This window comes from Perissodus microlepis, chromosome 18, assembly GCF_051167445.1.
Source record: "Perissodus microlepis isolate ML-2025 ecotype Zambia chromosome 18, ASM5116744v1, whole genome shotgun sequence".
Taxonomy (NCBI): Eukaryota; Metazoa; Chordata; class Actinopteri; order Cichliformes; family Cichlidae; genus Perissodus; species Perissodus microlepis.
Window position 1 is genome coordinate 34,084,441 of NC_140478.1, and position 27,999 is coordinate 34,112,439.

Consider the following 27,999-nt stretch of genomic DNA (forward strand, 5'->3'; position numbering starts at 1 on the left):
ACAGCAAAATGGTGCATTACCGCCACCAACTGGTGTGGAGTGTGAACTGAATGTCAAAAATGAATCAAATCCTCCCAAACAAATGAGTCTGCCTTAAAAAACAAAATATGACCTGATAACTTCTCCAGTTCTTATATCAACCAAGTCCAGTTTCAATTTCATCTCACCGAGCATATTTCTGACAATGCACTAAAACATATTCTATTGTTTCTTCTTCTCTGGTGCAGTCACGCTCCCCTGTGCAGTGTTTTCTCATTAAAAACAATGTGCTATTCAAACCAGCATGCCCAAATCTGAGTCAGGATATAACCGTCTCCTCTCTCCTGTTTTCCTTTGGTTTTGTAAAACCATCACCCCCCAGTGGAGGCTGCGCATGCATATTTCTGTTGGTCGCAATTAGCGTAGCGTCTCCTTATGACGTAACCAGAAGAAAGAAACAAGCAGAGTGTAACAGTTTCAAATGGTACAGAACAAAAAGCAAAGAAGAAGAAACATGTTCGAGATCAGATCCAAATAACGTTTTTAATAAATGAAACAAAACAAAAAGTGACATATCACACTAAAGTTCCGCCTCCTCTGAAAACAGCAGATCTGACAGCAGAAGAAAAAAAGGGACCAAAATAAATCATTACTGCAGGTTTACAGCTTCCGAACGACAGCTGACACACAGGAAGTCTGACTGGTGCTCAACCGAGCTCGCAGCCAGATTATCCAATCAGCATCACCTGTGTGACGCTGCTGTGTGACAGGCTCAGGTACTAAGAAGGAACCCTGACCATGACCTGCTGCGACATTTCAAAATAAGAGCATGAAGCTGTTGGTGATTAAGCTTTAGGAGTGCCTGTGCGTGTCTGTGTGTGTTTGTGTGTGTGTGTGAGAGAGAAGACCAGCAGCTTTTACAGCATGAGGTTCACTTCACCCACAGAAACATGTTCAAACACACTAAATACAAACATATATTAAAATGCATGAATACAATACACTAATTTTATTTACAGTCTCTTTATTAGGTGCATCTGTTCAACTCTGATATCTCACCAGCCAATCACAGGGTAGCAGGATGATGAAGAGGAGCCGCTGAGGTTCAAATGAAGCATCAGAATGATGATTTAGGAGACCGGTGTGTCCGGACCCCAGGGAGCAGACGAAGCAGCTGTGAGGAGGAGGTGTACCTAATAAAGTGGCTGTGAGTGTAAATTCTGCACAAAGTCCTGTGAAATATGTGAGTTTCAACTTTGTGGGTCCGCTCAATCATTCAGTTGATCGGTCAGTGAGCCGATCGATCAGTCTGCAGTGTTTCCTCTTGAGGATGTTGAGGCTCTGACAGCTGCAGACACCTGATCAGCTGATTGGTGGCTCATCCTGGGGTGTCCACGTGCACAGCCTGACCCTTCATCGTTAGAGAAGCTGCTGCACGCGCTGTTAGTCAGGACGACGCCATTACCCCAACACTGTCGCTTTAACGTGCTGAACATCCGGGCCAGCAGTGGCGCCCAGGGGCCACTGGCTGTGTTTGTGAGGGCTCCACAGTCCACCAGAACCCGGACCCCAGCTCAGACCTCTGGGAGTCCCACAGGTGAGGCCCAGTGCACCTGTCCTCACCTCAGGTGGCAGGGTCCTCCGAGTTTACTCCAGAATTAAAGTCACAAGAACTCAAAATAAAGGCTGTTTTTATTCTAAATAAAAAAGTTTATTAGGACAAAAAGCAGAACCACCTCACCCCACCTGCGGCAGGTGCGGATTCAGATGATGACCTCACTGATCACGGGGACTCGGCTGCTCTTAGCGGGCTCCTCTGCCGCCTCTCAGCCCGCGATCAGCACCGCGCCGGGCCGTGGAGGGAGCCCCGAGCTGCCGGCAGCACCGACGGTTTCCTCCCGGAGCATCCGCTGTGCTCCGCGGGCCCCCGGCCGCATCTCTGCCGGGGCCAGCCGGCGGTCCCCGGGCCTCCCGCCGGTTCAGCATCTGGACCCGGAGAGGGTGGCGGGGAGGGCTCGGACCACGCAGTCGCAGTTGGGTTTGAGTGAAAACGGCGTAAATGTAAAATAGCGTCCGTTAAAGAGTGCGTGTGCTGCGGCTCCAGCGGGGCTGGCTGCCGCTGTGGCCGCTGTCTCTGGTTTCATCCTCCGCCTTTGTCCTCATGTTTTCCCCCGGAGTTCCTCCCCCTGCGGCGCTGGGCGGAGTTTCATACCGGACTAGACGCTCCTTTTGTCGGATTCGTTTCGACCTGACTCCCCGGGGTTTACGGCTGAAAAAAACACACTTCCACGGTCCCGAAAGCAGCCGAACCGGCACGGTGCCGTGCAGAATCACCCCGGCTTTCTGTCCGAACCAGCAGGTAAGCGCCAGGTTCCGATTTTAAACGCATTTCTGGGTTTTTCTGCTCGCTCGTCCCCGAGTCGCCACAACATTCATGGCGGCTTTGCAACGGAGGCTTGTGGGGCAGCTGCAGCACGTCCCGCCCGCACAAAGCTCCGGTTCTGCGGGTAAAGGGTTCGGGGGTTCTGGTGCTCCTGCACCGCGGGTAGACTCGAGCTCGACCTTTTTACGTGTCATCATTTTGTCGGATTAAAGCCGTTAAACGCTCCACGTGTGCCGTCCGGAGACTTTCGCTCGGGTCTTTTATCCGGTTTCATCCGGTTTGTTCCGGTTTGGTCTCCGCGTCGCTCAGACAGGTTTCACCGGGAAACCTTCGCGCTCGGTTCGGCGGTTCGTGCCAGCGGAAGCTACGTGCTGACTCCTGCCGGAGGATGGACGCCATTACCGGGCAGCTGGAAGCTGGCGGTCCGGAGAGCTTACCGGGCCGAGCCCAGCTCCCCGGCCGTCCGGACCCAGAACCCGGGGACCGTCTGCAGAATGGCACCGGTGTGTGTGAGAGATCAGCTCCTGTCTGAGAATCGATCATCAGCAATGTCACCAAACACACACTGTTTCCGGTTACCTCTGTGGTTACACTGGTGTGGTGATGTCACGTGAGTTTAATGCTCAGCCAGGTGAGGACAGTTGAGGTGCACGTCAGTCTGAGGTCATTCAAACAATGGCTGTGGCGCACACAGGTGGGCACCCTCACAGTGACGCTGCTGCAGGTGAAACATTCTGATTGGCTATTCTGTGCCCTGTAGCTGGCGCTGTGACTGTGAGTGGGTGTGCATTCTGATCACACCTGTGCAGGCAGCTGCAGACCCCTCAGTCATCATTTTTTGTCCAGTGGCGAAGGATCAGAATCCGCCATGGCGCCACAGATGTGTGAACTCCGAAGAGCAGCTGCGTCTTTGGAAGAATCTGACTACAGGTGATGGTGCCCAGGTGTGGGGGCGTGGCTTTAGGAACGACCCAAAGTTCATACACAGAGCTTAAAGTGTGCATTGACGTTTTTATCACTGAGGGTGGCGCTCTGGAGCCTTTCTGCATGCCACACCTGGAGGACTCTTAAACACGGAGTGTCCTCACTGCATGTGCAGAATCTCGTTTCTGAGCTCAGATTGATTTCTGTAAATGAAAAGAAGCCTTCAGGAAGTTCGCATACTGTTGGGCCGCCATGGTGTGAGCTGCAAGCTGATTGGGCAGTGAGAAGATGAAGGTGTGAAAGTGTGGTGGCGGCCAGCTGTCATCCTCTATAAATACACCTGGTACATTCTATACAGTAACAGGTGATGTCACTGACCTTCAACGTGTCACCGTTAGCCTACAGCGGGGCAGCAGGGATCAGGTGACGTGTCAGGTGATCAGGCGACATATTCTGCTCAGTGACTCACGCTCCACTTACTTCTAGCCGTGTCACAGGCGAGTGACCCGCCCCGAAAGCCCGCCTCCTCTGAGCTACAGAGAGCCAAACGTGTCAAAACGCTGCGCAGGTCAGCAGGGGGCGCTGTAAAAACACGGTCACATTAAATCCAGCCCCCTTTGGTCCTGCAGCCTTTGTCACCTGACACTGATTTAAAACACCTGCATTGGTCCTTTAGTGATTTAGGATTTAGGACAGGGCGTCCTCTGTCACGGCGCCCGTTTCAGACGACGCCTCTAGCAGTCGGGCTGGTTTCGCTCGGCTAAAGGATGAGCTCGAGAGCGCACCCTGTGGAGCCAGAACAGGGCATTGGATCAGGTGTTGTTGGCCTCGGCGCTGCCCCACACAGGCAGAAACAGGAAGTACACGAGCTGAGCCGTACTGATGGTCACGTGAGCACTTCCTGCCGCAGTAAACCTGTTTGATTTTGTGTTTCAGAGGGAGGGGCGGAGCCTCCTCCGTCAGTCACTGCAGGATGAACGGCAGCAGCAGCGTCTCCACGGCTCAGAGCACCAGGGTCAAGACTGAACCAGGTAAGCGCCGACCTGCTGTTAGCGCTGTCAGGTGTTCAGGTACTCGCCTGTCAGTTCATGTAGGCCCGCGTGAACTCTGCTAAAGCAGCGTCCACACAGGAAGTGGCTGGTGGCGACTGCAGGAAGTTGATGACACTTGGAATGAGCGTGTAAGTGCTTCCAGTGAGCGTTCAGATGTGAGGGGGGGGCAGACTGTGGGTTTGCCTGAAGCTGCGTGTTTGCAGCGTTACACCCGTGTGCACCTTCGTCCTCACAGACGACCATTTTGGCGATTTTTGTGAAAACGTACGAACGTGTTTTTCTGTGACGTTCGGCCGCGGGGCACGCGCCCTCGCGGGGCACGTGCCCTCGCCGGCCCCCGCCGGCCCCGCCCTGACCGCTGTCTCCCTGCTCAGATGACTGGAGTAAGGAGGACTGTCTGACTCTGCTGGAGAGGATTCGCACCCTGTTGCCTGACGGAGACGCCATGAAGTACAAAACCACCGAGTCGCACTTTGATTGGGAGAAAGTTTGTTTTGGCGGCTTCACCGGCGAGATGTGTCGCCAGAAGTGGCAAAAAGTCTCGTCTGAGGTACGCTGGCCAAAGACCACGCCTCTGAGCCATCGCTGTGCTGATTTAAAGCTTTTCGGTTTAAGGTGTGTCTGACGGTTCAACTGACCTGAGTCTGTGTTTCAGGTCAGGAAGTACCGAACAATGACGGAGCTCATCGTGGACGCCATCGAGTTCGTGAAGAACCCGTATAAAGGCAAGAAACTGAAGGTGAGGCCCCCTGGAGCCAGAACCTGCTGGGACATGTGCTGGTTCACCTGTGACCTTTGACCTCTCTCGTGTGCAGACTCACCCAGATTTCCCGAAGAAGCCTCTGACGCCATACTTTCGCTTCTTCATGGAGAAACGAGCCAAATACGCCAAAATCCATCCAGAGATGAGCAACCTGGACCTCACCAAGATCCTGTCCAAGAAGTACAAGGAGCTGCCCGACAAGAAGAAGGTGCGCTCAGCCGCACAACCCGAGGTCGCAGTTGTGTCCGTGTTCGAGTCCCAAAAAACCAAACACGTGTTTGTTTGTCCTCCCGCAGCAAAAGTACATCACAGAGTTCCAGCGTGAGAAAGAAGACTTCGAGAAGAACATGGCTCGATTCAAGTGAGTTCTACTTCCTGTCACATGTAGCAGTGTTGGTCACGGTGTTGGCGCACACATGGCTAATGTCAGCTGATCGCAGGGAGGAGCACCCCGAGCTGATCGAGGAGAGGAAGAAGTCGGACCTGCCGGAGAAACCCAAAACCCCCCAACAGCTGTGGTACAACCACGAGAAGAAGACCTACATGAAGCTGCACCCTGAGGTACGCGCTCAGCACACACATGCATGTCTTTGTGCCGCCGGTGCAGCAGCTCTGCACCGGTCCAATCGGAGGGCTCGACCGCTCCGCGCAAACCACCGTGCAGCAGGTAAAACAAGCAAACGTGTTTCTAAAGATGTCGTTGGGCCGTATGTGAAACAGACCAAACGCACAGACGCAGACTTTTAGATGGGCGGAGCCACAGAATTGTGCACGCGTTTAGCATTCACGCGTTGTAAAAACGACCAGCGAAAGGCTCGGCCCGTCGGCGATGGTCGATATAGTCAACCTTAGGTAACACGTCCAACCCGCACGTCCATGAATGAAGTTTTGTGTGATGATGAGAAAAGGGCGCACGAAGCCAGGCAGGCGCAGAGACGTGCAGCGTCCTGCCGCTCCGCGCGCATCGGCTGGTTCGGTCCCAACAGGAAGGTGAGTCATCACCATGGCAACGTCTCATGACGGCTGAAACCATCACGTGCTTCTTTCAAGGGTTCAGACAGACGAGTTCTCCGAGAGTCTTCCAGAGGTGGCCCAGCCAATCAGCTGAGCCGAATCCACCTGAAACTCTACGGAAAGAAGAAAAGGTCAGAGTTCATAGACGGGCCAGAATCACGCCTGCCGTGTAGGCAGCTCCTTTGTCCCTGCAGGAGGCGTCCTGCTCGTGATCATACAAAACTTCATTTCGGCTCCTCGGTGCCCTGATTTCTCTGCACGTGTTGTCACGGACGTCTGCGGAGAGTTTCACGGCGGTAGCTCGTAGACCTGCTGCCGGTTCCAGGCCCGGAGCGTTGTCAGGACCCGTCTCGGCATCCTCACGACTGTGTTTCTGTTTCAGGTGAGTCAAAAGGAGCTGAAGGAGGCTCTGAGGAGACAGTGGTCCCAGCTGTCCGACAAGAGGAGACTGAAGTGGATCAGCAAGGCGCTGGAGCTCCAGAAAGATTACGAGGTACCAGAGAGACGGGAAGCAGGCGCTTCGGCCTCAGCGTTTCACCTGAACCATCATCACGACACGAGTCCTGGAAGCGAGCCGACACCAGCTCCGGTGTTTCTAACAGCTTCTGGGACGTGTGGGCGATGTGATGATGATCTGGGCTGAAACCGAAAGTCTCACCGCCGGGTCTCACGACTGCACTTCCTGTTTCAGGACAGCATGAGGGTGTACCTGGAAGCTCATCCAGACGTGAACTCGGACGATCACGTGCGCTCCGTCCTCACCAAAGCCGAGAGACAGCTGAAAGACAAGTTCGACGGACGGCCCACCAAACCTCCCCCGTGAGTCTGCGCTGACATGTTCACGCTAACCCTGCCGCAGCTACGGCCGAGAGGTCGCGTCCCTCAGAAGTTCACATGTCCAACTTTCTCATTTTTAGAAGCTTTGACAAAATAAGACGACATTTATTATTTTGTTCAGATGATTCAGGCTGAGATTAAAGCTTTCATTACTGTAAGATAAGATAAGACTTTATTGATCCCACAACGGGGAAATTTTTGCGTCACCTCAGCTCAGGTACAGATATCAGAAGGAAATACAAAAATACAAATAAGTACAATCAATGAAAAAAAGTAAGATACACTATATACAATGGTAGCATAGACAGTATGTGATTATGGATATGGTTGGAAATATTGAAGACATAAACTATATAGCTTGATATAGCTATTGTACCACTACTATTCCTGTGTATAGACACGTACACACACACACACGTACACACACATGTACACACTAAACATACATATGTACACATATACATACATATATACCTGCACATGTCCGTACACATGAAGATCCATTATGCATGAAGTGGTGACCGTGGATGGTCACAGTGTCCAGTGACTCATGACATCGTGATTGAGGAGTTATAGAGTCTAACTGCTGTTGGGATGAATGATCTGCCAAAGCGCTCCTTCCTGCAGCGAGGGTGTTTCAGTCTCTGACTAAAGGAGCTGCTCAGCCCACTCACAGACTCATGCAGTGGGTGATGTGGGTTGTTCATGATGGATGTCAGCTTTACTAACATCCTCCCCTCACCAACCACCTCCACAGACTCCAGGGGACATCCCAGCACGGAGCTAGACCTCCAAACCAGTTTGTCAGTCCTGCTCCTGTCCCTGTCCGTGCATCCACTCCCCCAGCAGGCCACTGCATAGAAAAGGGCAGATGCTACCACAGTGTCATAGAAGGTCCTTAACAGAGTCCTGCAGACTCCGAAGGACCTCAGTCTCCTCAGCAGGTGGAGTCGACTCTGGCCCTTCTTATACAGGACGTCTGTATTTGTAGTCCAGTCCAGTTTATTGCTGAGGTGAACACCCAGGTACTTATAGGAGTCCACTATCTCAATGTCTTTCCCTCGGATGTTCACCGGTGTTGTAGGGGGTGACTTCCTCCTGAAGTCTATGATCATCTCCTTTGTCTTGCTGGCGTTGATTTGGAGTACGTTGGTCTCACACCAGCCAACAAAGTCACTGATGACCCCCCTGTATTCCTGATCTGATACGCATCCAATGATGGCTGTATCATCTGAGAACTTCTGTAGATGGCAATCGTCCGAATTATAACAGAAGTCTGAAGTGTAAAGGCTGAACAGGAAAGGTGAGAGAACCGTGCCCTGTGGTGCCCCCGTGCTGCAGATTACCACCTCAGACACACAGTCATGGAGCCTCACACACTGTGGTCTGTTGGTAAGGTAGTCGATGGTCCATGCACTCAGCTGTTTGCCTACTCCGGCTACCTCCAGCTTCCCTCTCAGTAGTAGAAGAAGAAAGAAGTAGAAGAAGAAAGCTCCTGTTTGCCGTTACAGCGAACAGCTGCAGCAAAGGAAGAGCGTTTGTTTGAATAATTTGTTTGGAGGCCTGTTCCCACTGCAGGTCTTAAAGACCTGGACGAGCCAGTTTGGAAGAACTGGCCTGCGCAGGAGGCCAGGACGGGTACTCACTGTACTGTGTTTTGCCTGTTTCGCAGTAACGGGTACTCGCTGTACTGCGTTTTGTATCTGTGTTTTGCAGTAACGGGTACTCACTGTACTGTGTTTTGCAGTAACGGGTACTCGCTGTACTGCGTTTTGCCTGTTTCGCAGTAACGGGTACTCACTGTACTGCGTTTTGCCTGTTTCGCAGTAACGGGTACTCGCTGTACTGCGTTTTGTATCTGTGTTTTGCAGTAACGGGTACTCGCTGTACTGTGTTTTGCAGTAACGGGTACTCGCTGTACTGCGTTTTGTATCTGTTTTGCAGTAACGGGTACTCGCTGTACTGCGTATTGTACCTGTGTTTTGCAGTAACGGGCACTCACTGTACTGTGTTTTGCAGTAACGGGTACTCGCTGTACTGTGTTTTGCCTGTTTGCAGTAACGGGTACTCACTGTACTGTGTTTTGCAGTAACGGGTACTCACTGTACTGTGTTTTGCCTGTTTTGCAGTAACGGGTACTCGCTGTACTGTGTTTTGCCTGTTTCGCAGTAACGGGTACTCGCTGTACTGCGTTTTGCCTGTTTGCAGTAACGGGTACTCGCTGTACTGCGTTTTGTATCTGTGTTTTGCAGTAACGGGTACTCACTGTACTGTGTTTTGCAGTAACGGGTACTCGCTGTACTGCGTTTAGCCTGTTTCGCAGTAACGGGTACTCGCTGTACTGCGTTTTGCCTGTTTCGCAGTAACGGGTACTCGCTGTACTGCGTTTTGCCTGTTTTGCAGTAATGGGTACTCGCTGTACTGCGTTTTGTATCTGTGTTTTGCAGTAACGGGTACTCGCTGTACTGCGTTTTTTACCTGTGTTTCGCAGTAACGGGTACTCGCTGTACTGTGTTTTGCCTGTTTCGCAGTAACGGGTACTCGCTGTACTGCGTTTTGTACCTGTGTTTTGCAGTAACGGGTACTCACTGTACTGCGTTTTTTACCTGTGTTTCGCAGTAACGGGTACTCGCTGTACTGTGTTTTGCCTGTTTCGCAGTAACGGGTACTCGCTGTACTGCGTTTTGTACCTGTGTTTTGCAGTAACGGGTACTCGCTGTACTGCGTTTTGTACCTGTGTTTTGCAGTAACGGGTACTCGCTGTACTGCGTTTTGTACCTGTGTTTTGCAGTAACGGGTACTCGCTGTACTGCGCGGAGCTGATGGTGAACATGAAGGACGTGCCGAGCACGGAGCGCATGGTGCTGTGCAGCAAACAGTGGAAGATGATGACGCAGAAGGAGAAGGACATGTTCCAGAAACGCTGCGAGCAGGTGAGTGACGGCACCGCTCTGACCTCCGACCTCTGACCTCTCTCTAACCTCAACTTTGTCTCCACAGAAAAAGAAGCAGTATGACATCGACCTGCAGCGCTTCCTGGAGGTAAGACCTCAGAGCGCCTTGAAGAGCGAGAGGAAACGCCCACAGACAGGACAGAGATGGGCGGGGCTGTATTTACACTTTCACCTTCATGGTTGGAATTAATGGGATGGGGCGGGGGTGGGTGGGGGGGGTCTAACTGTGAAAGCGCAGGCTGATTGGCTAACTAGCTTAAACTACAGGAAACAGGAAGTAACCTCTGCTTCTTTCTCAGAGTCTTCCAGAGGAGGAACGTGACAGAGTCATGACTGAGGAGAAAATGGGTGGGGCCAAATTGGGTGCAGGCGTGGCCTCAAGCCCCCACAGAGCCAAGTCTCCATCAGTCAAGGTGCGCCTGGCTCTTCTTTTACTGCCTGTTTATTGGGCGCTCAGTCTGAACGGTGATGTAACCAACCTGCCGAGCCGGCGCCATCTGCAACATCACCGGAAACTGTCTGAACACATTTTTGTGTTCTTTAAATAGGAGCGGTGTCGGGAGGCGGAGTCTGAGCCGTGGGTCCCTGCTGGACCGCCAAAAGAAAGACGGGACGGGAAAAAGACGGCAGCAGCAAAGCTTCCAGAGACGCCAAAGACGGCGGCGGAGATGTGGCAGCATAGCGTGATTGGCGACTACCTGGCTAAATACAGAGTAAGGAGCGCGTGCAGTAAATGGCAGGTAAAAACTCTCCGTACTGTCACTGAGTGTCATGTGACACAACCCACAGAGTGACCGCAGGAAGGCCCAGGCAGCGATGGACATGGCGTGGAACTCGATGGAGAAGAAGGAGAAGATTCTGTGGATCAAGAAGGCGGCAGAAGACCAGAAACGTTACGAGGTTCGGCTCTGATATCCGCCGCCAAACGGGAAGTTTTTTCTCCCCCTTTCTTTTTAGAGAAAAATGTATCCAAAGAAGAAACAAAGTAACGCACTGCTAACGTACCGCGTTAGGGAGGGGGGTCATTTTGGGTGGGAGCGCGGGGGTTCATGCTACTTTAGCTGTTAGCTCACGGTGTCTTCAATTCAATTCAGTTTTATTTATACAGCACCAAATGACAACAACAGTCCCCTCAGGCACTGGTTTCCAGTTGCAGTCAGTGCAGCAGCTAGCATGTCAACAACAGCTGCTTTTACATTCACATGACTCCTGTTTGGTTATGGCTCCACCCTCTTTGCTCCCCTAGTTAGTGCCCTTCTTTGTGTCTAGCTCCTCCCCCTGCTGTGTTTTGTTGTACTGACTAGAGATGGCACGATACCACTTTTTTATGTCCGATACCGATATACTTAAATTTGGATATCGGCCGATACCGATATGAATCCGATATAGTGTTTTTTTAATCAATAAAACTGTTTTTTAATATCTTGCTGCATTTTGTATAAGTTCATACTCAAGTTAAAAACAAACAAACAAAACTAAACTAAAGCTATTCTGTTACACCTGTATGTAAAAAATGCACTGCACCCAAAACATTTCATAGTTCAGCAAAACTGATCAATCTAATAAACTTAAACCTGCACGATCCTCCCTATTCTGGTGTTTTAAAGAGTAAGCAACTGCAGCAACAGTGCAAACTCCCAGCAAAAAAAAAAAGGGAACCACCCCCCACCTCATGACGCTTAATCGACGTAATCAACTTTAATTTGATGCAGAGTGAAAAAAAAAAATGCACAGAAATAAATTGTTTTTCAAGAATAATTAAATAGATTCAACATCTTTCTTCAACAGAACTGCAGACTGCACAGATGGTACCTTCCCAAAGGAAAAAGTACTATAGCTTACTAGGGTATATTAGACTTAACAGTTACTATATACAGTAATGGACTTCTATATATTTTACATCAGATTAAAACTTTGGGTGTAAGATTCAGATAATTATTTATTAAAAGCTCGACATTTTAAATGAGAATAAGAAAGAAAAGTATGTCTTTGTGCCCCCTTTTCCCTGTTCATGCCCTATCGGCCCCCCTGGCTAAACTTTGCTAGATCCGCCCCTGCACAGTTACCAGCCGTCAGCTGCGTAGAAAAAGATCCTGGTGTAGAAAGAAATATTAAATAAATTCTAACAACAGCTTATCAAGCTTAAACGTGCTGCTGTTGTTCAGCCGCTGGTTTCCTCTTTCTGGTGCAAAGTGGGCCAAAAACAAACAAGAGAGACGATCAGCTGATCATTGATCAGTTTCATGATTGAAGTAGCAACAGGAGAGGGAGAGGGAGGCAGTCGCTCCATATATCGGTTGTTAAGCTTAACGCGGGAATGCTTTACAAACACTCAGAGATGAACTTACACACTTGCTTTACTTCTCTCTGGGATGAAATGCTGGTTTGGTAGCGAGGCTCCAAATACACACAGCCACTCTATCACGTGACCACACTGCTCTGACGTGCTACGGTTATGAGGCGAGTTACGCCATGTCGCAAGTTTTGTGAGGTGCTTTTTTGATATTTAATGGATCGATTACATTTTTTATTTCTCTCCGATATCCGATCCAGTAATTTACGTCAGTATCTGACCGATACCGATACGTAATATCGGATCGGTCCATCTCTAGTACTGACTGTGGGTGTCCTGCAGAGGGAGCTGTTGGAGATGAGGACTCCAGCGGGGGGTCAGCGGAAGCCCAAGTTTGACGGCGAGCCGAAGAAGCCTCCAGTGTGAGTCTGTGCCCCCGATTCAAAAACCTTTATTGAAACATTGGCGGTCAGCCGCGGTGTCACGGTCGCCTCGCTCTGTGCACTGCTGTCTCTGTCCAATAGGAGCGGCTACCAGATGTTCTCCCAGGAGCTGCTGACCAATGGCGAGCTGAACCACTTCAGCCTGAAGGAGCGGATGGTGGAGATCGGGAAACGCTGGCAGAAGCTGAGCCAGAGCCAGAAGGACAAGTACAAGAAGCTGGTAGAGGAGCAGCAGGTGGAGTACAAGGCAGAGCTGGAGGCCTGGGTCAAGGTGAGGCACGATGACTCCGCCTCCGCTGACAAATGAATGAAATATTAGTAAAAGGTTTGTCGCCCCCTGCTGGTCGTTAACATGCCCGTTTCCCTCCTCAGTCTCTGTCTCCTCAGGACCGCGCCGTCTACAAGGAGATCTCGTCTTCGGTGAGTCTCTCACGCCGCCTCACCTGTCCGTGCGTCACCTGGACGACAGCGCTAACCTTTGTTTGTTTGTTTAGAAACGTCGCAGCACCGCCAAAGTTCGCAGCAGCCCCGTAGCTAAAGTCCGCGTGACTGCGAAGGGGAAGGCGGGAAGCTCAAGAGCTGCGACACCCGGAGTGGCGGTGAGCAAGAGGGCGATGGCGTACCGAGCCAAGGTAACGACAGCTACTTAGTCAGAAAGGCTGGGGGCCGGGCTAAGTTTCACGTGGCGTTTGTGGTGGTGAACAGGGTCTGTCCATATCCCAGCAGGACATGTCTGACTCTGATGAGGAGGAGGAGAAGAGCGAGTCATCGGACTCTGACGAAGACGACGAGACGTCAGGAAGCACAGACAGCGATGACGATGAGGTCAGTCATGTGTTCATGGAGACACGAGTGAAGGCCGACTGACCACGGCGTTCATCACCAGTCCAGCAGAGACAATATCCTGTTTTATTTTGAAAGTACATTTTTATATAAATATTGATAAATGACCTTGTGGGCGGGGCCCTTTTCATCGGTCCGCCCCTTCATGTGTTGCAGGATATAGAACTTCCTGTTTTGTGACCACTTCCTGTTCTTTCTCAGAACGACGATGAGGAAGACGAGGACGAAGACCAGAGCTCCTCTGAGGAATCCAGTGACTCCGACACAGACTAGCTCCACCCTTTCCTCCTCATTGGAGAGGACAGGCTGTGCAGGCCACACCTCCTCACAGACCAATCATCCTGGCAGACCAATGAGAGGATGTTATGCGGCACCGGCCCCTCCCGCCTTCCTCTGAAGAGGGCGGAGCCTTTTGTTACTCGTGTTTGTTTTTTATCGAGTGTGTTTTGGTTTTTAGCAGATGGGCGGAGCAAAGCTCAGGTGGGCTCTCAAGTGTCCTTTTCACAAAATGGTGAAGGCAGGGCAGGGGGCGGGGTTTGTACAGTTTGGCAGGTGGGGGCGCAATGAGCAGCAGTTCAGGGTTCAGCCGCCCACCTCAAATTATTAATAAATGCACTTTTTTCTCATCTCTGGTGTCGTTTTGTCATGTGACCACATGATGACCTTTGACCCCGTCAGTCAGTGAGGACACAGTTTGCGTTCATCTCAGCTTTAATAGATTTATAGAATATAAACAAACATCTGTCCATCACCTCACACACAAATAAATAATCTGACCTTTGACCCAAACACTAAGCACTGTCCTTCAGACCTTTGGCACACTACAGTTCCCATCATCCCCTGCTCTGTGACCCCCACCCCCCATTTATAAAACAGTCCCACACATGCATCGCTGTTACCATAGTTGCCACACCTTATAAAAGCGACTGCCCTCCCCATCCAGGAAAAAAACGAGTGAGATCATCCGCAGGGCGACCAATGAGGTCTCAGAACAACAGTCCCATTGTCCTCAGTGCTGATAGTCACATGATCACAGATCCAGGTGAGACGCGCCTGTGTTAGAGACTGCCCAGAAAACAGCAGCATCCTGTCAGCTGATCAATAATCGATCTGATGGTGTTTGTATTGACCTGTTTATTGATAAGGAATCAGTTCTTAAACGCTATGAAAAATGAACAGTTTGGTTGGAACTCCTTCTTGTGCAGCTCTTCCGCCTGCTCCAACAGGACGTCACCAGGTAACCACGACCTCTGACATCAGACAGGACACACGCTCGCACGCTCTGTCAGGGCGTCATAGCGTGACGTCCAGCAGCTTCTTGTGCAGGTATTGCTTCACCTCCTCGATGCCATTCAGCTTCTCCAGCTCGTGGTACGGCAGCTGAAGAGACAGGAAACAGCACGTCACATGACCGTGATGGGAGGAGCTTACGGAACAAGCGTTAAACCCTATCACATTTACAAAAACAGACATTTTATCTCAGAGAAAACCAGAAGTTTAAACCAACCAATCACAGCAGCTCAAACTATCTGGCCAATCAAGGCGGCCGCACACATACGGGTTCCAGTTCCCTGACCCGAACCTGATGTTATGCGGCGGCAGTGGGCAGGGCCAAATGAAATTCAGGATTTCTGAAGTTTAATGGCGTTAGCCAGCTAGATGAGCCCGCTCTGACTGAGGGATTGATGGCGTCCAAACGGTCAGCCGGTCTGTCTCTTTGGACACGAGTGAAGACAAAACTAACCAGCCGTGAGGTTTGCGTGGTTACTGAAGCTGGACCAGCTGCTACGTGCTGGTTAGCTGCAGAGCTGTAGGTAACGCCCCCATCTAAACAAAACGACGACACAAAGGCCGAGCTGCAACTTTATTTACATAAAGTCGTTCACAATGAATCCTTCAGTCATTTTTGTTTGAAACAGCTGTTTGTAACGTTTGTCACCGCACGTCTTCAAACGAGCAACAAGTTAAACAAACGTGAATTTGAAATCCAGAAACTTGTGAACAGAGATGGAAAATATATGATTTAGTTTAATACTGTTCAGTCTTATTGGCTGCAGTCAGAGCTGCGGCGGGGCGTGGTCTGCGGCGCGGCTGAGGCGGACACACCTGAGCAGCATCCCCAATCACGCTTCGCCGGCTTAAAACAGAATAAACTGGGTCCTGTGGTTGAGGTGTTTAGGCTGTAGCTGAAACGCTGCAGCCGCGCGCAAATCGACAGCTGCAATAAAGAAGCGTACTGAAAACGTGGCAGGTCTGTCGTGCATCATTTACAGTGGTGCCCAAACGCACGACTGGGGCACAATAGACCCGCCCACATGTTTTCTTCTTTATTGCAGCAGTTGACTCACACGCGGTTGTTTCAGTGTCAGCAGGTTCTTTATCAGGTTCGGGGAAGCCATGGGGGACTGTCATCAGGTACTGTGTGTGGTGACGTATCCACACTGAGTCACGGGCAAATGCAAACTCTGCCAGCCTGATGGCAGGCAGCCGTTCTGCAGCGCAAACTTGTCCGCGTTATTTCCCACAGAGCAGGAAGCCAACTAAGACAAGACACAGCTTCATTAGTCCCACACGTGAGAAACTTTTTGGTCACAGCAGAAAATGGAAGTCAAGAGCAGCAAAAACTGGACTCCATATAATCAGACTGACAGACTAATGTCAGACAGACCGGCGGCGGGCTTCAGTGACGGCGTTGGTATGTTTGATCGGATCATTCTGGAGCCAAACACTGCTGTGACAGAACTTTGTGTGTCCGGATAAAACAGGCACTGATACTTCAGCTCTGATCTCCTTCAATCAGCAGTTGAAAGGTGCTAAATGTGGCTAATTGACATCACTGCAACAGTCAGGGACAATAGCATTAATGTCGTCAGGTGTTGGAGCCTATATCTTTTTTCTCTCTATAATTGTTTCTTTAACATCACTGCTTGATGGCAAAACCGACTCACCTGCAGGATGACATATCCCAGCAACCTCAGGTGGCGGTCTCTCATGGCACGGGAGCCCACCAGGACGTCAGAGTTGTGGCAGTAGTGCCACTTATCATTGACGGACATGATGACCCTGCAGAGAGCACAGCAGGGCGGCGTTAGTGGCGGCAGGCGCTACTAATTCTGCACAGGCTCGGAGTTTGACTTACCTCCGGATCTGCCTCTGGTCTGCGGGGAGGCCGTCGGGGTCTGGCTGCTCAGGGGGGTGGAGCGGCGGTGGCGACAGGGGCGGTCTGTCAGCCCCCTCGGCGTACGTCACTCCTTTGTAGAATCCCCCAAGCTCGTGGTCCGGCCTCTGGGCCCCCGTGCCACTCTCGTCTTCCAGGATCTTCCCAATGGAAAACTGGAACAGAGAGTCCGGGGCACCGGCCCCCGCGGGCGGCTGGGTGGTGGGTGGAGCCAGGCCGTCCGAGGGCGGGCTGCTGAGGGTGGAGCTATCCTGACTCTCCAGCGAGTGCTCTTTGGCCAGGCTTGAGTAGTACTCCCCCGCCGGAACGTAGTACGGCCCGTAGTTCACCGTGCTGCCATTGGTCCCCGCCTGTGGGTGGCCCGGGTGGGGCGCGGTGCCCGGCGTGCCGCGGATGTGATGGGGCAGGAAGGCCCGCGGCTCCATTGCCCCGCCCATCCCCTCACCAACCTGACACGAGTGCTCGGCGCCCTCCTCCATCGCCACGAACGGAGAGAACTTCTGGAAGTCAGAGGTAACTGCGGCAACCGCTGCATCAGCAGGCTTAGACGCCACAACAACACAGGACGGAGGAACGACAGTCAGAGAGAGGCCGGCTCCAGTGCGGATGGGAAGAACCCGCCCGGAAGTGTCCATCCACAACAGGAAGTCTGGAGAGAAGAGTAATCACATTACAGGTAGCAACACAACAGTAACATGCAGGGGCAGCTGACAGCTCCGCCCCTCTGTGACCCAGCTCCTAACACACACACATGCGTTTGACCTTTGAACTACGTACGCATGTGAAGGCTGCTTGTCCAAAATGTAACTTTCTGTTTAAGCAAACAGGAAGTAGACCACAGCTGAAGGTCAGCGGCGTCTAATGAAACATTTTAACTTTTGCCAACAGCATCAGAAATACGGGAGGAGCTTCTCAGTTACTTTGAAAGGAAGCAGCTCTGTAATTGGCTGTTCAAGCACAACACATGTGGGTGGAGCATGAGTGAAGCCATGCCGAACCAACCAGCCAAACGCTGCATGATGATCGCCATGTTTTACAGCTGAGCCAGCCAGCCCCCCCATATGCAGCAAAGCAGCTGTTTTAAAATCGTTGGAGCTCCAAATATCCAGGTGAGAGGTTGTGTGCGCAGGTGTGTCCCACCTGTGTAGTATCCCGGGGGGAGGACCTCATCCTGTTTGTAGTTATGTTCTCCAACCAGCTGCCGCAGAGCCTCAGCCACCAGACCTTTATAACTGACAGAGAACAGACCAATCAGAGCTCAGCTGCTGTCTGGTATTCTGGTCGCTTTGGTGTTGAGCACACCTGTCGGTGCTTTCTAATCCTGATGAGTTTGAGCTGAACTGACCTCGGCCTGGTGAGGTGGACACTAACAGACTCTGTTTACACCAACCAAGAGGGTCAGTGTGCAGGTGTGCAGTGTTACCTGTACTTGCGGTTGACCTCGTCAGCCGTGAGGGCGTGGTCAAACATCAGAACCTTGTGTGCGTCCTGCAGTCGCGGCCCTGTGTAGTCGCGGTACTCCAGCTCGACAGCGGCGTCCAACAGAGACAAGTATCGCCTGACGATGAGAGCATAGGGGCTGTCTGCGGGGAAAGCAGCACACTGGTCACACTGGTTACACTGGCTAACCTGATACTGGTAATCAGTCAATGGCTAGAACAGTGTAGATAACCTGCTGTTAGTTTGGTATTTTGTCCTAATCCGCTTGCCGTACCTCCGTGTGGGTGTGTGTATGTTTTGAGTGGTACAGGCGCCATTCCGTTATTGAATCCAAGCATGTAAGTTCTCTGCTGCTGTGCTGGTTAATAAAACCACGTTAACTGAGTTTACTGCTTCATCATTATCATTCTGGTGAACATACAACATGGTGTCAGAAGCGACGGAACACGTACTTCGTAGTTGACGGTGTTTTCTTTTCCGTCTCAAGTCTATTTTGTGGGTGCATTTTTTGTATCCGGACTGCAGCCGACATGGCGGAAGGATTCAGGAGGCCCGACCCGCTTGTTTTCGATGGTAATGTTGCTGAAAATTGGCGCATTTTTGAGCAAGAGTATGACATTTTTATAGCGGCGGCACACTCTGACAAGCCAGCGCGCACACAAGCCTACATATTGCTCAACTTAGCAGGTCCCGAAGCTATAGAACGGGAGCGGTCTTTTGTCTACGCGCCAGAAGTGAGAGAGCCCGGCGATGGAGGACGAGTCCTCATTCCTGCAGAATCGAAGGAGGATCCTGAGTGCCTCAAAAGGAAATTCAGAGAAATGTGCAGCCCACAAACCAACGTCACGATGGAAAGACACAAGTTCAACACGCGGAATCAGAGGACTGGCGAGACTGTTGAATCCTATGTAAGTGATTTACGGATTAAAGCAAAAAGCTGCAGATTTGGTGATCTGAGTGAAGAACTAATAAGAGACAGACTAGTTTGTGGCATCAACAATGACAATTTAAGGAAAGTGCTACTGCGTGATAGTGATTTAACGCTAGCAAAAGCCATATCTGTCTGCCAGATTCATGAAATGACTGAAGAGCATAATAAAACACTTGCTTTTCCTCAACAATCTGCATCAAATGTTGATGTGCTCCAGCCCAAATTTACAAGAAAGCACAGAGGAGATAAAATGAAAATACAAGGAGACAGGTCTGAAACTCAGCATGTCACTAACTGTACTAACTGTGGGGGCGCTCATGCTGCAAAAAAGAGTAAATGTCCAGCTTTTGGGCAGCAGTGTCATGCATGCAAAAAGTGGAATCATTTTAAGAAACGGTGCAGAGCTGTTCAGCCTACCCAAAACGTAGCAAGACACAGAAAGTCAGTTCATCATGTGGAACCAGACCAAGCTGATGACAGCGGAGATGACACATTCTACGTTGATGGAGTAAACCTGCAATATGCGACCCATGCAACTGATGTGCATGTGGAACACAAAGAGGAAGTTTTTGTCACCGTGCAGATTAATGGGATTCCTGTTGAGATGAAAGTGGACACTGGTGCTAAATGTAACGTGCTTCCCAAGAAAACAGTTAACATTATAAGAGCAGATAAACAAATGAAAGCGCACCCCAAGTCCGTTAACCTAGTAGCATTTGGAGGCAGCAAGATTCAAACCTCAGGTGTAATTAAGCTGCAGTGTTTTCTGCATGGACAGTCACATGTGCTATCATTCTTTGTTATTAATGAAGATGTTCAGCCAATACTTGGACTATGTGCGTGCAGAGAAATGGGACTTGTATCATTCAGCAATGACGTCCACCAATTGAGCACGTCTGCAGATGACCTGTCACAACAGCTTATCACAGAATACAGTGATTTATTTTCTGATGAGCTTGGAAGGTTGCCAGTCACCTATCGCATGACACTGAACCCAGATGTGAAACCAGTTGTTCGCCCAGCACATCGCATCCCTTTGGCCATGAAAGACAGAGTCAAGGCAGAGCTGGTCAGGATGGAGAAATTAGGCGTCATTACTCCCGTCTCAGAGCCGACAGACTGGGTGTCTTCTATGGTAGCCACCAACAAGAAGGGCAAAGATGAAATCAGGATATGCATAAATCCTCGAGATTTAAACACTGCTCTGAAAAGACCACACCATCCCATGCGCACAGTAGAAGAAGTGGCTGCAATAATGTCAAATGCTACTGTGTTCTCTGTTTTGGATGCTAAGAACTCTTTTGGCAGGTGTCATTGGATCAGAAATCATCCATGCTGACCACCTTCAGCACTTGTTTTGGTCGTTACAGGTTCCTCAGAATGCCTTTTGGTCTTAACGCTGCCAGCGAGGTGTTCCAGAGAGCCATGGAGCAGATATTCGCTGGGTATCCATGTGCCATCATTGTTGATGATATACTCATCGGCGGAAGAACCATGAAAGAACATGACGACAACCTGAGAAAAGTCCTTGATCGTGCCAGAGAAGTAAACCTGCGACTAAACCCATTAAAGTGCAAATTCCGGCTGAATCAGGTCAGTTATGTCGGACACATTTTCACAAGCGAGGGGCTTAAAGCAGACCCTTCCAAAACAGCCGCAATCAAAGAGATGCCAGTTCCAACAGATGTCCAAGCCCTGCAGAGGTTCCTGGGGATGGTCAATTATCTTGGAAAATTCATTCCAAACTTCAGCCATCTGTCAGCTCCTCTGCGACAGCTCACACACAAGGACAGCGAGTGGATGTGGGACACACAGCGTCAGACTGCGTTCGAAGCACTTAAAGAGCACATGTCTAATCCACCTGTTCTGTCATATTATGATGTCAGCAAACCTGTGACACTAACGTGCGATGCATCACAGTATGGTCTTGGTGCAGCTTGCTTACAGGAAGGGCGACCTGTGGCATATGCTTCACGTACTCTGACAGACACTGAAACCAGATATGCTCAGATAGAAAAGGAGCTGCTGGCTGTTGTTGTCGCATGTACAAAGTTTCATGACTACATTTATGGCAAGCCTGTGGTCGTAGAAACAGACCATCAGCCACTGGTCACCATACTAAAGAAACCTATTCACGCTGCACCAGCCAGATTACAGAGGATGTTGTTAAGGCTCCAAAAATACAACATCACCCTCACATATAAATGTGGAAAACACATGTATCTGGCTGACACACTGTCTCGTGCTCCCAACAGCTCCACTTTCCAGCAGTCTGAAGAAGAGGACAACTTTGATGTCATGACGGTGAGCTGCATCTCTTCTTCACGCCTGGAGGAACTTAAAGGACACACAGCTGAGGATGAAACACTGCAAGCGCTCAGCTCGTTCATCAAACATGGTTGGCCACAACGACTCCACAACCTTCCCACGGCGGTTCATCCATATTTTCCTTTCAGGGATGAGCTGATTGTGGATGATGGCATCATTCTTAAAGGTTCCAAAGCCGTGATCCCAAAATCACTGCAAGGAGACTACATCACCATCATGCACAGAGGACATCCCGGCGTAGAAGCTACCAAGCGGAGAGCACGGGGGATCGTCTTCTGGCCGTTCATGTCAAGAGCTATTGAACAAACAGTTACTTCCTGCTCGGTGTGTAACAGCACTAAACCTCATCAACAAAAAGAGCCCCTTCATCTGCATGAAGTTCCAGATCTTCCTTGGTCAACAGTGGCTACAGATATCTTTGAGTGGCACTGTCAGCACTATTTAGTAGTAGTCGACTCATACTCAGGCTGGTTTCAGATTGACCTGCTAAAGGATTTGACATCAGCGACAGTCATCAAGAAGCTGAAAAGACACTTCTCAGTTCATGGTGCTCCACACACTCTGATCTCAGACAATGGAAGGCAGTTTACAAGCCAGCGTTTCAAAGACTTCGCTTCACAGTGGGACTTTCAACATGTCACCAGCAGTCCAGAGTATCCTCAATCCAATGGGCTTGCTGAGAGAGCAGTGCACAGTGCTAAACAGCTGATGGAGAAGTCACACAGAGATGGCACTGATGTATTTCTCAACCTGCTGAATCTCAGGAATGTTCCACGTGATGTGAACCTGGGTTCCTCTGCAGAACGACTTCTATCCAGACTCGAACTACGCTCCCAATCACGACGAAACTGCTCGTACCACAACACCGTGAATCTGAGAGAGTGAAAGCCCAACTTCTCAACAAGAGACTGACTCAGAAGGTCTGTTATGACAGATCCAGCCGACCACTTCCACCTCTCAACGAAGGACAAGTAGTGAGGTTACAGACCCCACAGGGTTATGACCCCACAGGGTTATGACCCCACAGGGTTATGACCACACAGGTGTGGTGAAGGAACTTTGTAAAGAACCTAGATCCTACCTGGTACAGTCAGATGGAAACACTTACAGGAGAAATCGCAGACACATATTGCCTGTGTCTGAGCCTGTTACTGTTCAGAAAGACACTGATCATCATCATTATGATGGACTGCAGGGTGTGGGTGAAAACAATGATGTAGAACAGTTTAAAGACAGCACTCATGTTGAGAGCTCTTCTGATGTTTTGCATTCTCCAAGACCTTCCAAGAGTGATGGTGTTTACAGGACACGCTTTGGTCGTGTGTGCAAACCAAATCCAAGATATAGGGATTAATTGGGTACTGGTTAAAACTCAGAACATTTTCAGGTTTGATGTTTGATCCAACAGTAACTGATGTCCATGCTTCAAGTTAAATTCTGTTTGAGGTGATTTTCAGTAGTAATCATATTTAACTTTATACAGCAAAATGATATTTTTGTCATGTTTATTTCTTCCATCTGGTTGCAAATTTAAATGTTCCTAAGGATCAGCGTATGTCACCTTTATGCTGTGATTATTATTATTCAGTATGCATTAAACTTTATATCCGGTTGGGGATGTACTAAAGAAGGGGGATGTAGATAACCTGCTGTTAGTTTGGTATTTTGTCCTAATCCGCTTGCCGTACCTCCGTGTAGGTGTGTGTATGTTTTGAGTGGTATAGGCGCCATTCCGTTATTGAATCCAAGCATGTAAGTTCTCTGCTGCTGTGCTGGTTAATAAAACCACGTTAACTGAGTTTACTGCTTCATCATTGTCATACTGGTGAACATACAACAAACAGGATCAATATTACGAGTCGCAAAGCAGTCACAGTGGACGGTGTGACCAGTCGATAGGGAATCGACCAGTAGTCCAGGTTCTTGGAGTCATTAGTCCGCCTGCCTATTGGTTCTTGCACTCTCACTACAATCAGCTGATTTTAGATAGATATAATTTTTTATTTCGAACATGCAAATATAATTGAAATAACAACAGAAAAAACAAAACTTAAAAATCATCAAGTTTTCATGTATACAGCATGCTAACGCTAGGCTAGTCGACAGCATGCTAACGCTAAGCTAGTCGGACAGCATGCTAACGCTAAGCTAGTCAGGCAGCATGCTAACGCTAAGCTAGTCAGGCAGCATGCTAACTCTAAGCTAGTCAGGCAGCATGCTAACGCTAAGCTAGTCAGGCAGCATGCTAACACTAAGCTAGTCAGACAGCATGCTAACTCTAAGCTAGTCAGGCAGCATGCTAACGCTAAGCTAGTCAGGCAGCATGCTAACGCTAAGCTAGTCAGACAGCATGCTAACTCAGAGTGACGTTAAAGCTGAGTGTATGCAGACTCCAGCCCAGCAGCCAGAGCCTGAACTTCAGCAGTCAGGCTGCAGCCTTTACCTGTTCATGTTTCTACAGTAGAATCACCATGACGACCGCTTTAAAGCCTCTTTTTGTGCGGGTGTCCTCAGCAGGATAGAGTTTGTGTTGTTTGTGTAGCCTCAGGTTTACGTTGTTAAATAAGGATGATGATGGTGTGTTTCAGATCATTTTACAGAGAAACATCAAAGTAACGTAACGAGTAGGATAACGAACGCCTTTATCCTGGAACTAACTAAGTAACATGCTGCATTACTTTAAGGAAAAGTGTAATCTGAGTAATAACTTTTTAAATATTCCCATCCCGACCGGTCAGTTGGAAAGTTGGGTTCATGTTGGCCGTACTCACTGGTGACGTTGCTGATAAAGGCGGAGGAGAAGACCCGGTGGAGGACCAGGCCGGGGAAATGTCCAAGCTGGAACAGAGACATGAGGATGTTGACCGTGGCGAGCGGCGAGCTGAGCGCCTTCAGCTCCACCACCTCTTCCAGCCGGGAGAAGAACTGCTGCTCATTGGAAGGACGGTAGCTCATCCGGCTGAACGGGAACACGAGCTTCTGGATCACCTGAGGACACACACAAACACACCTGCAGTCCTGTGCGCAGCTGTCAAGGTCACATGACCGCCAGACCGGCCTCACCTTACTGTCCAGATATTCCGCCTTCTTCACCAGAAAGTCGGCGATGGTGTCGAGCAGGCGGGTTTCTCTCAGCCGATGGCGGGCGATGTATTTGGCGATCAGCGCCATCGTGTAGGGCGTGATGCTGTCCACCTTCTTTGGTAACTCCTCTGTTGGAGAGAAACAGGTTACTAGTTAAGGTGAGTCAGCAGAGACGGAGTCACCTGAACAGCTGAGACAGCAATGGCCACGTGTTCGATGGCGAGGGATGAGGGTGAAGCGACCCACCTGCCAGACTGCTGATGAACCTCTCCTGTCTGTTCTGGTAGAACAGGTGAGAGCTGAAGATCAGCTCCAGACTCTTGTTACTCGCCTCACGGGCGCACGCTGCCAGCATCTCGTCCAGCAGCGCCATCTCCTGGTCTCGAACGCCGCTCACACTCGCCAGCGTGTGTTTGACCAGACGCAGGATCTTCCTGAGGACAGACGCACACGTGCAGTTAACCGCTGCCACGGCGCCAACATCGCAAACCTCAGCACGGGTACCAGAAACAACAATCCAGGTAACGCGAGTTCTCACCTGTTGGCGACCAGCTGTTCAGGGTTAGGCGTGCCGTTGTTAGCGCCGGCGGCTTCCTGCGGTTGCATTGACCGCCATTTGAGCCTGTAGTAGGAGAGCAGCAGGAAGAGCGTCTGTGGGTGGCGCTCTCGCTCCAGGTTTTTCTCTAGGCCGGCCAGGCAGGCCTCCGTGAGCGGGTGCTGGCTGCCCGGGTGGAGCTTCATGCTGGAGCTGAACACCATCGACACGTCCTTCTGGTTGAACTGGTTCAGCCGGGCCTGAGACTCCGCCTCCAGAACCTGCACCACCTCAGAGTCGCTGGGCAGACCTGTGAGGGGTCAGATAAAGGTGAGTGGCGTCGCTGCGGGTGATAGCGGGCGTGCGTCTGAGCGTCACGCAGCGACTCACCGAGCGCGGCGACGGCGTACAAGCAGTTCACGATGCTGAAGTTGTCGAACTTGGCGCAGTCGCTGACGATGGCGTTGCAGAGCGTCCGGAAGTCCTGATGCTCCAGGATCTGTCGGGCATCGCCCTCCACTCCGGAGGCCTCGCCGTCGGTCTCACTGCTGCTGGCACGGGCGGGGGGCGTGGCCTGCAGCAGCTGTCCGATCTTCTGCAGGGCGACGGGGTAGTGGTTGTGGGAGATCTTGGCGGGGTTCTGGGTGACCCAGCGCAGCACCTCGTCGGGCCGCCGCGAGCGCTCGATCAGCCGCTTCATGGTGAAGAACGTGTCGTAGCTCATCTTCTCGTGGATGAAGTTCCACGTCTTCTTCTTGCTAGTGGCAGCGCCTCCTGCGGGCCCGCCACCCCCGTATGCGTGGAAGGCGCCGTGGTGCTGGAAATGGGGGGGCAGTGGGGGCGGAGCCAGGTGATGGGGCTGCGGGTGGGGGTGGTAGTGGAATTGTGCTCCTCGGTGGGCGTCGGGGCGACCCTGGTACAGTGGGAAGGCGGGGGGAGGTGGGGCTGCATGGGGGTGAGGCATCTCGAGCACAGATAGTCCTGGCCTCCGCCCCTGTTTTACCCCGCCCCCTCCACCACCCCCTCCTCCTCCCCCCGCGGTGCCGTACAGGCGGGCGGCATACATGGCAACAGACTGAGCAGCAGGGCGGGGGAGGCAGGGAGGGAGGTGGCGAGCTCGGCTCAGGAGGCGCCACCCAGTGGACGAACGCAGCATAGTCCAACAGCCAGACCGCCTGCAGACATCGGCGCAGCGCACCTGCAGAGATACACAGGTACAAATAAGCAGCAGGTCGCGCCTGATGGGCGGAGCTAATTCTGACAGAGATCCTAAAAATGCACATTCTGTCCTAACAAGGCCCCTCCCCGCATCAGGCAGGTCCAACCCTAAAGTTGCATCATAGGTGAAGCTGCATGAACAAAGAGAGTCTCTGCCTGTCTGACAACTGATCTATGCCCCGCCCCACTGCGCCATGTATACCCCTAATCCTGGTTACATCAACATCTGACAAGCACATCTCATCAGATGCTCAGGATTTCAGGCTGAGCAATGCGAGGCATTCACTGCCTGCCTGCAGAGAGTTCTGCAGTCAGATGGGGGCAGTGTTCGAAGTCTCAGCTACAGCCGCTCTGCTCGTGCTGTTGTTAGTCCGTGAGTTCTAACACCCAAAGAGCTGAAGTGAACCCGAGTGTTAAAAACAATAACTTTTATTTTTGATCTCCCGCTCCACGCCATCGTTCCCTGCTCTCTTCCAGCTCACTTGTCACCCGAACATTCGGCAGTCGTACATGCTATCTATTTCCAGCGTGTTAAAGCCAATAAACCACCCAGCTCTTGTCGGGAGACCCAGGGTTACCGGTGTGTGTGTGAGCATGAGGCGGCACACCTGTCACGTGTGTGTCAACGTGCACAAACCGCCGGTTTAAAACCGCGTTTGGCGTCTTTCAGATCTAAGCTGAGGAAATGGTGAGCTTGTAGTTGCTGACTGTCACCACCAGTTGGCATCTTTTCACTCCCTCTCTCTCTCACACACACAGGAACACAGAACCATTTAGTATATTGTATATTTGTTGGCATGCAGACCTGATGTGAAAATCGTGTTACTGTCCTACAGTAGCACTCACCTGTCCAGGTAACGTCTGAGTGAACACGCTAACTGATTACCACTAGGTGCTCTCATCACACCCACACCTGCAGAACGGACACCAAAAATGAACTGAGCATGAGAGACCCTGAACCTGCCCAGCAGGGGCACCTATGTGAACCCTCCCCTGATCACCTGACAGTCAATGAGCTGCTCGCAGACCACGCCCCCTAGCTGTCCTCCTGTCACCTGAAGTCAGGCCCACTTGCTAACATTAGCATTTAACATCCAGCATTGTCCTTTAATCCCAAATCTGCTAAAGTGCCCGTGGGGTCACAGCAACGTCACTCGCTACGTCATAAAAATATGATGTCATGCTTTAAATAGCCTTCAGGGATGGAAAGTAGGCTCCTCGAGCTGTGCGCCAGCAGGCTGCCGGACAGCTGGCAAAGCTAGCCGGCTGACCCCGCTGAAAGCCGGAGCTAGCGGCGGATAGCATCAGTTCATCAAATCTGCAGCTGCTGCTTACTAATCCGGGGAGAGCAGGCTAGGTATAAACCAAGTTAAGCTAAGCTAAGCTAAGATACTGTGGCTTCCGTCTGCAGGGCTGTTAGCATGCTACCTTCTACTAGCCGCTGTTAGCCCGCCGGGAAGCGGGGGACTCGCCGGGTTGTACGCAGGTCACGGCGCGCGCTCCCCAACCGATGAGCGCGTGACAGAGCGGGAGAGTTTACCTCATGGCTCAGAAAGGCCGCAGCTACGCTCCTGAAGGTCCTGAGGCCACAGAGAGTGCGGGATCAGCGGGGAGACAGTCCGCGGTCAGCCGCTCCGATCCTCCTCACAGACGGGGACGCCATCCTGCTCTACCCGGCATGCACCTGGAGGAGAGACCGACAGCGCCCCCAGGCGGCTGTAGCCGGGAGCGGCTCTGTGTGATTTTATTGTTTTTAAATATATTCATGTTATAACCGCATCAGCTGAAGACGTTAATAAT

The 27,999-nt window shown here is 51.0% G+C and overlaps 2 protein-coding genes across 4 annotated transcripts; one reads left to right on the plus strand and one right to left on the minus strand.

The window, feature by feature from the left end:
- The first annotated feature begins 972 nt into the window (after positions 1-972).
- On the plus strand, positions 973-14,111 carry ubtfl (upstream binding transcription factor, like). Of its 3 annotated transcripts, none has more exons than XM_084911735.1 (20): positions 973-1,186; positions 4,223-4,317; positions 4,713-4,888; positions 4,994-5,077; positions 5,154-5,309; positions 5,398-5,462; positions 5,542-5,662; positions 6,498-6,608; positions 6,807-6,934; positions 9,744-9,885; positions 9,953-9,994; positions 10,206-10,319; positions 10,455-10,619; positions 10,696-10,806; positions 12,542-12,621; positions 12,724-12,913; positions 13,015-13,062; positions 13,137-13,274; positions 13,369-13,467; positions 13,687-14,111. In XM_084911735.1, exons 1-20 carry the CDS (start codon positions 1,089-1,091, stop codon positions 13,756-13,758), a joined length of 2,235 nt encoding a protein of 744 aa, XP_084767861.1. In that variant the 5' UTR covers positions 973-1,088; the 3' UTR covers positions 13,759-14,111. The 3 variants fall into 3 exon arrangements, with proteins under 3 accessions (XP_084767861.1, XP_084767860.1, XP_084767862.1); XM_084911734.1 differs by having other exon boundaries at positions 990-1,186; positions 13,366-13,467; XM_084911736.1 differs by lacking the exon at positions 973-1,186 and adding an exon at positions 1,830-2,338 and having other exon boundaries at positions 13,366-13,467.
- A 67-nt stretch (positions 14,112-14,178) lies between these two features.
- On the minus strand, positions 14,179-27,907 carry fastk (Fas-activated serine/threonine kinase). The gene is made up of 11 exons (XM_084911730.1): positions 27,740-27,907; positions 25,372-26,179; positions 24,985-25,291; positions 24,693-24,880; positions 24,426-24,574; positions 24,134-24,350; positions 18,087-18,246; positions 17,804-17,895; positions 16,625-17,312; positions 16,434-16,548; positions 14,179-14,865 (listed from the first exon to the last, which is right to left on the minus strand). Exons 2-11 carry the CDS (start codon positions 26,135-26,137, stop codon positions 14,779-14,781), a joined length of 2,769 nt encoding a protein of 922 aa, XP_084767856.1. The 5' UTR covers positions 26,138-26,179; positions 27,740-27,907; the 3' UTR covers positions 14,179-14,778.
- Between the last annotated feature and the right edge of the window lie 92 nt (positions 27,908-27,999).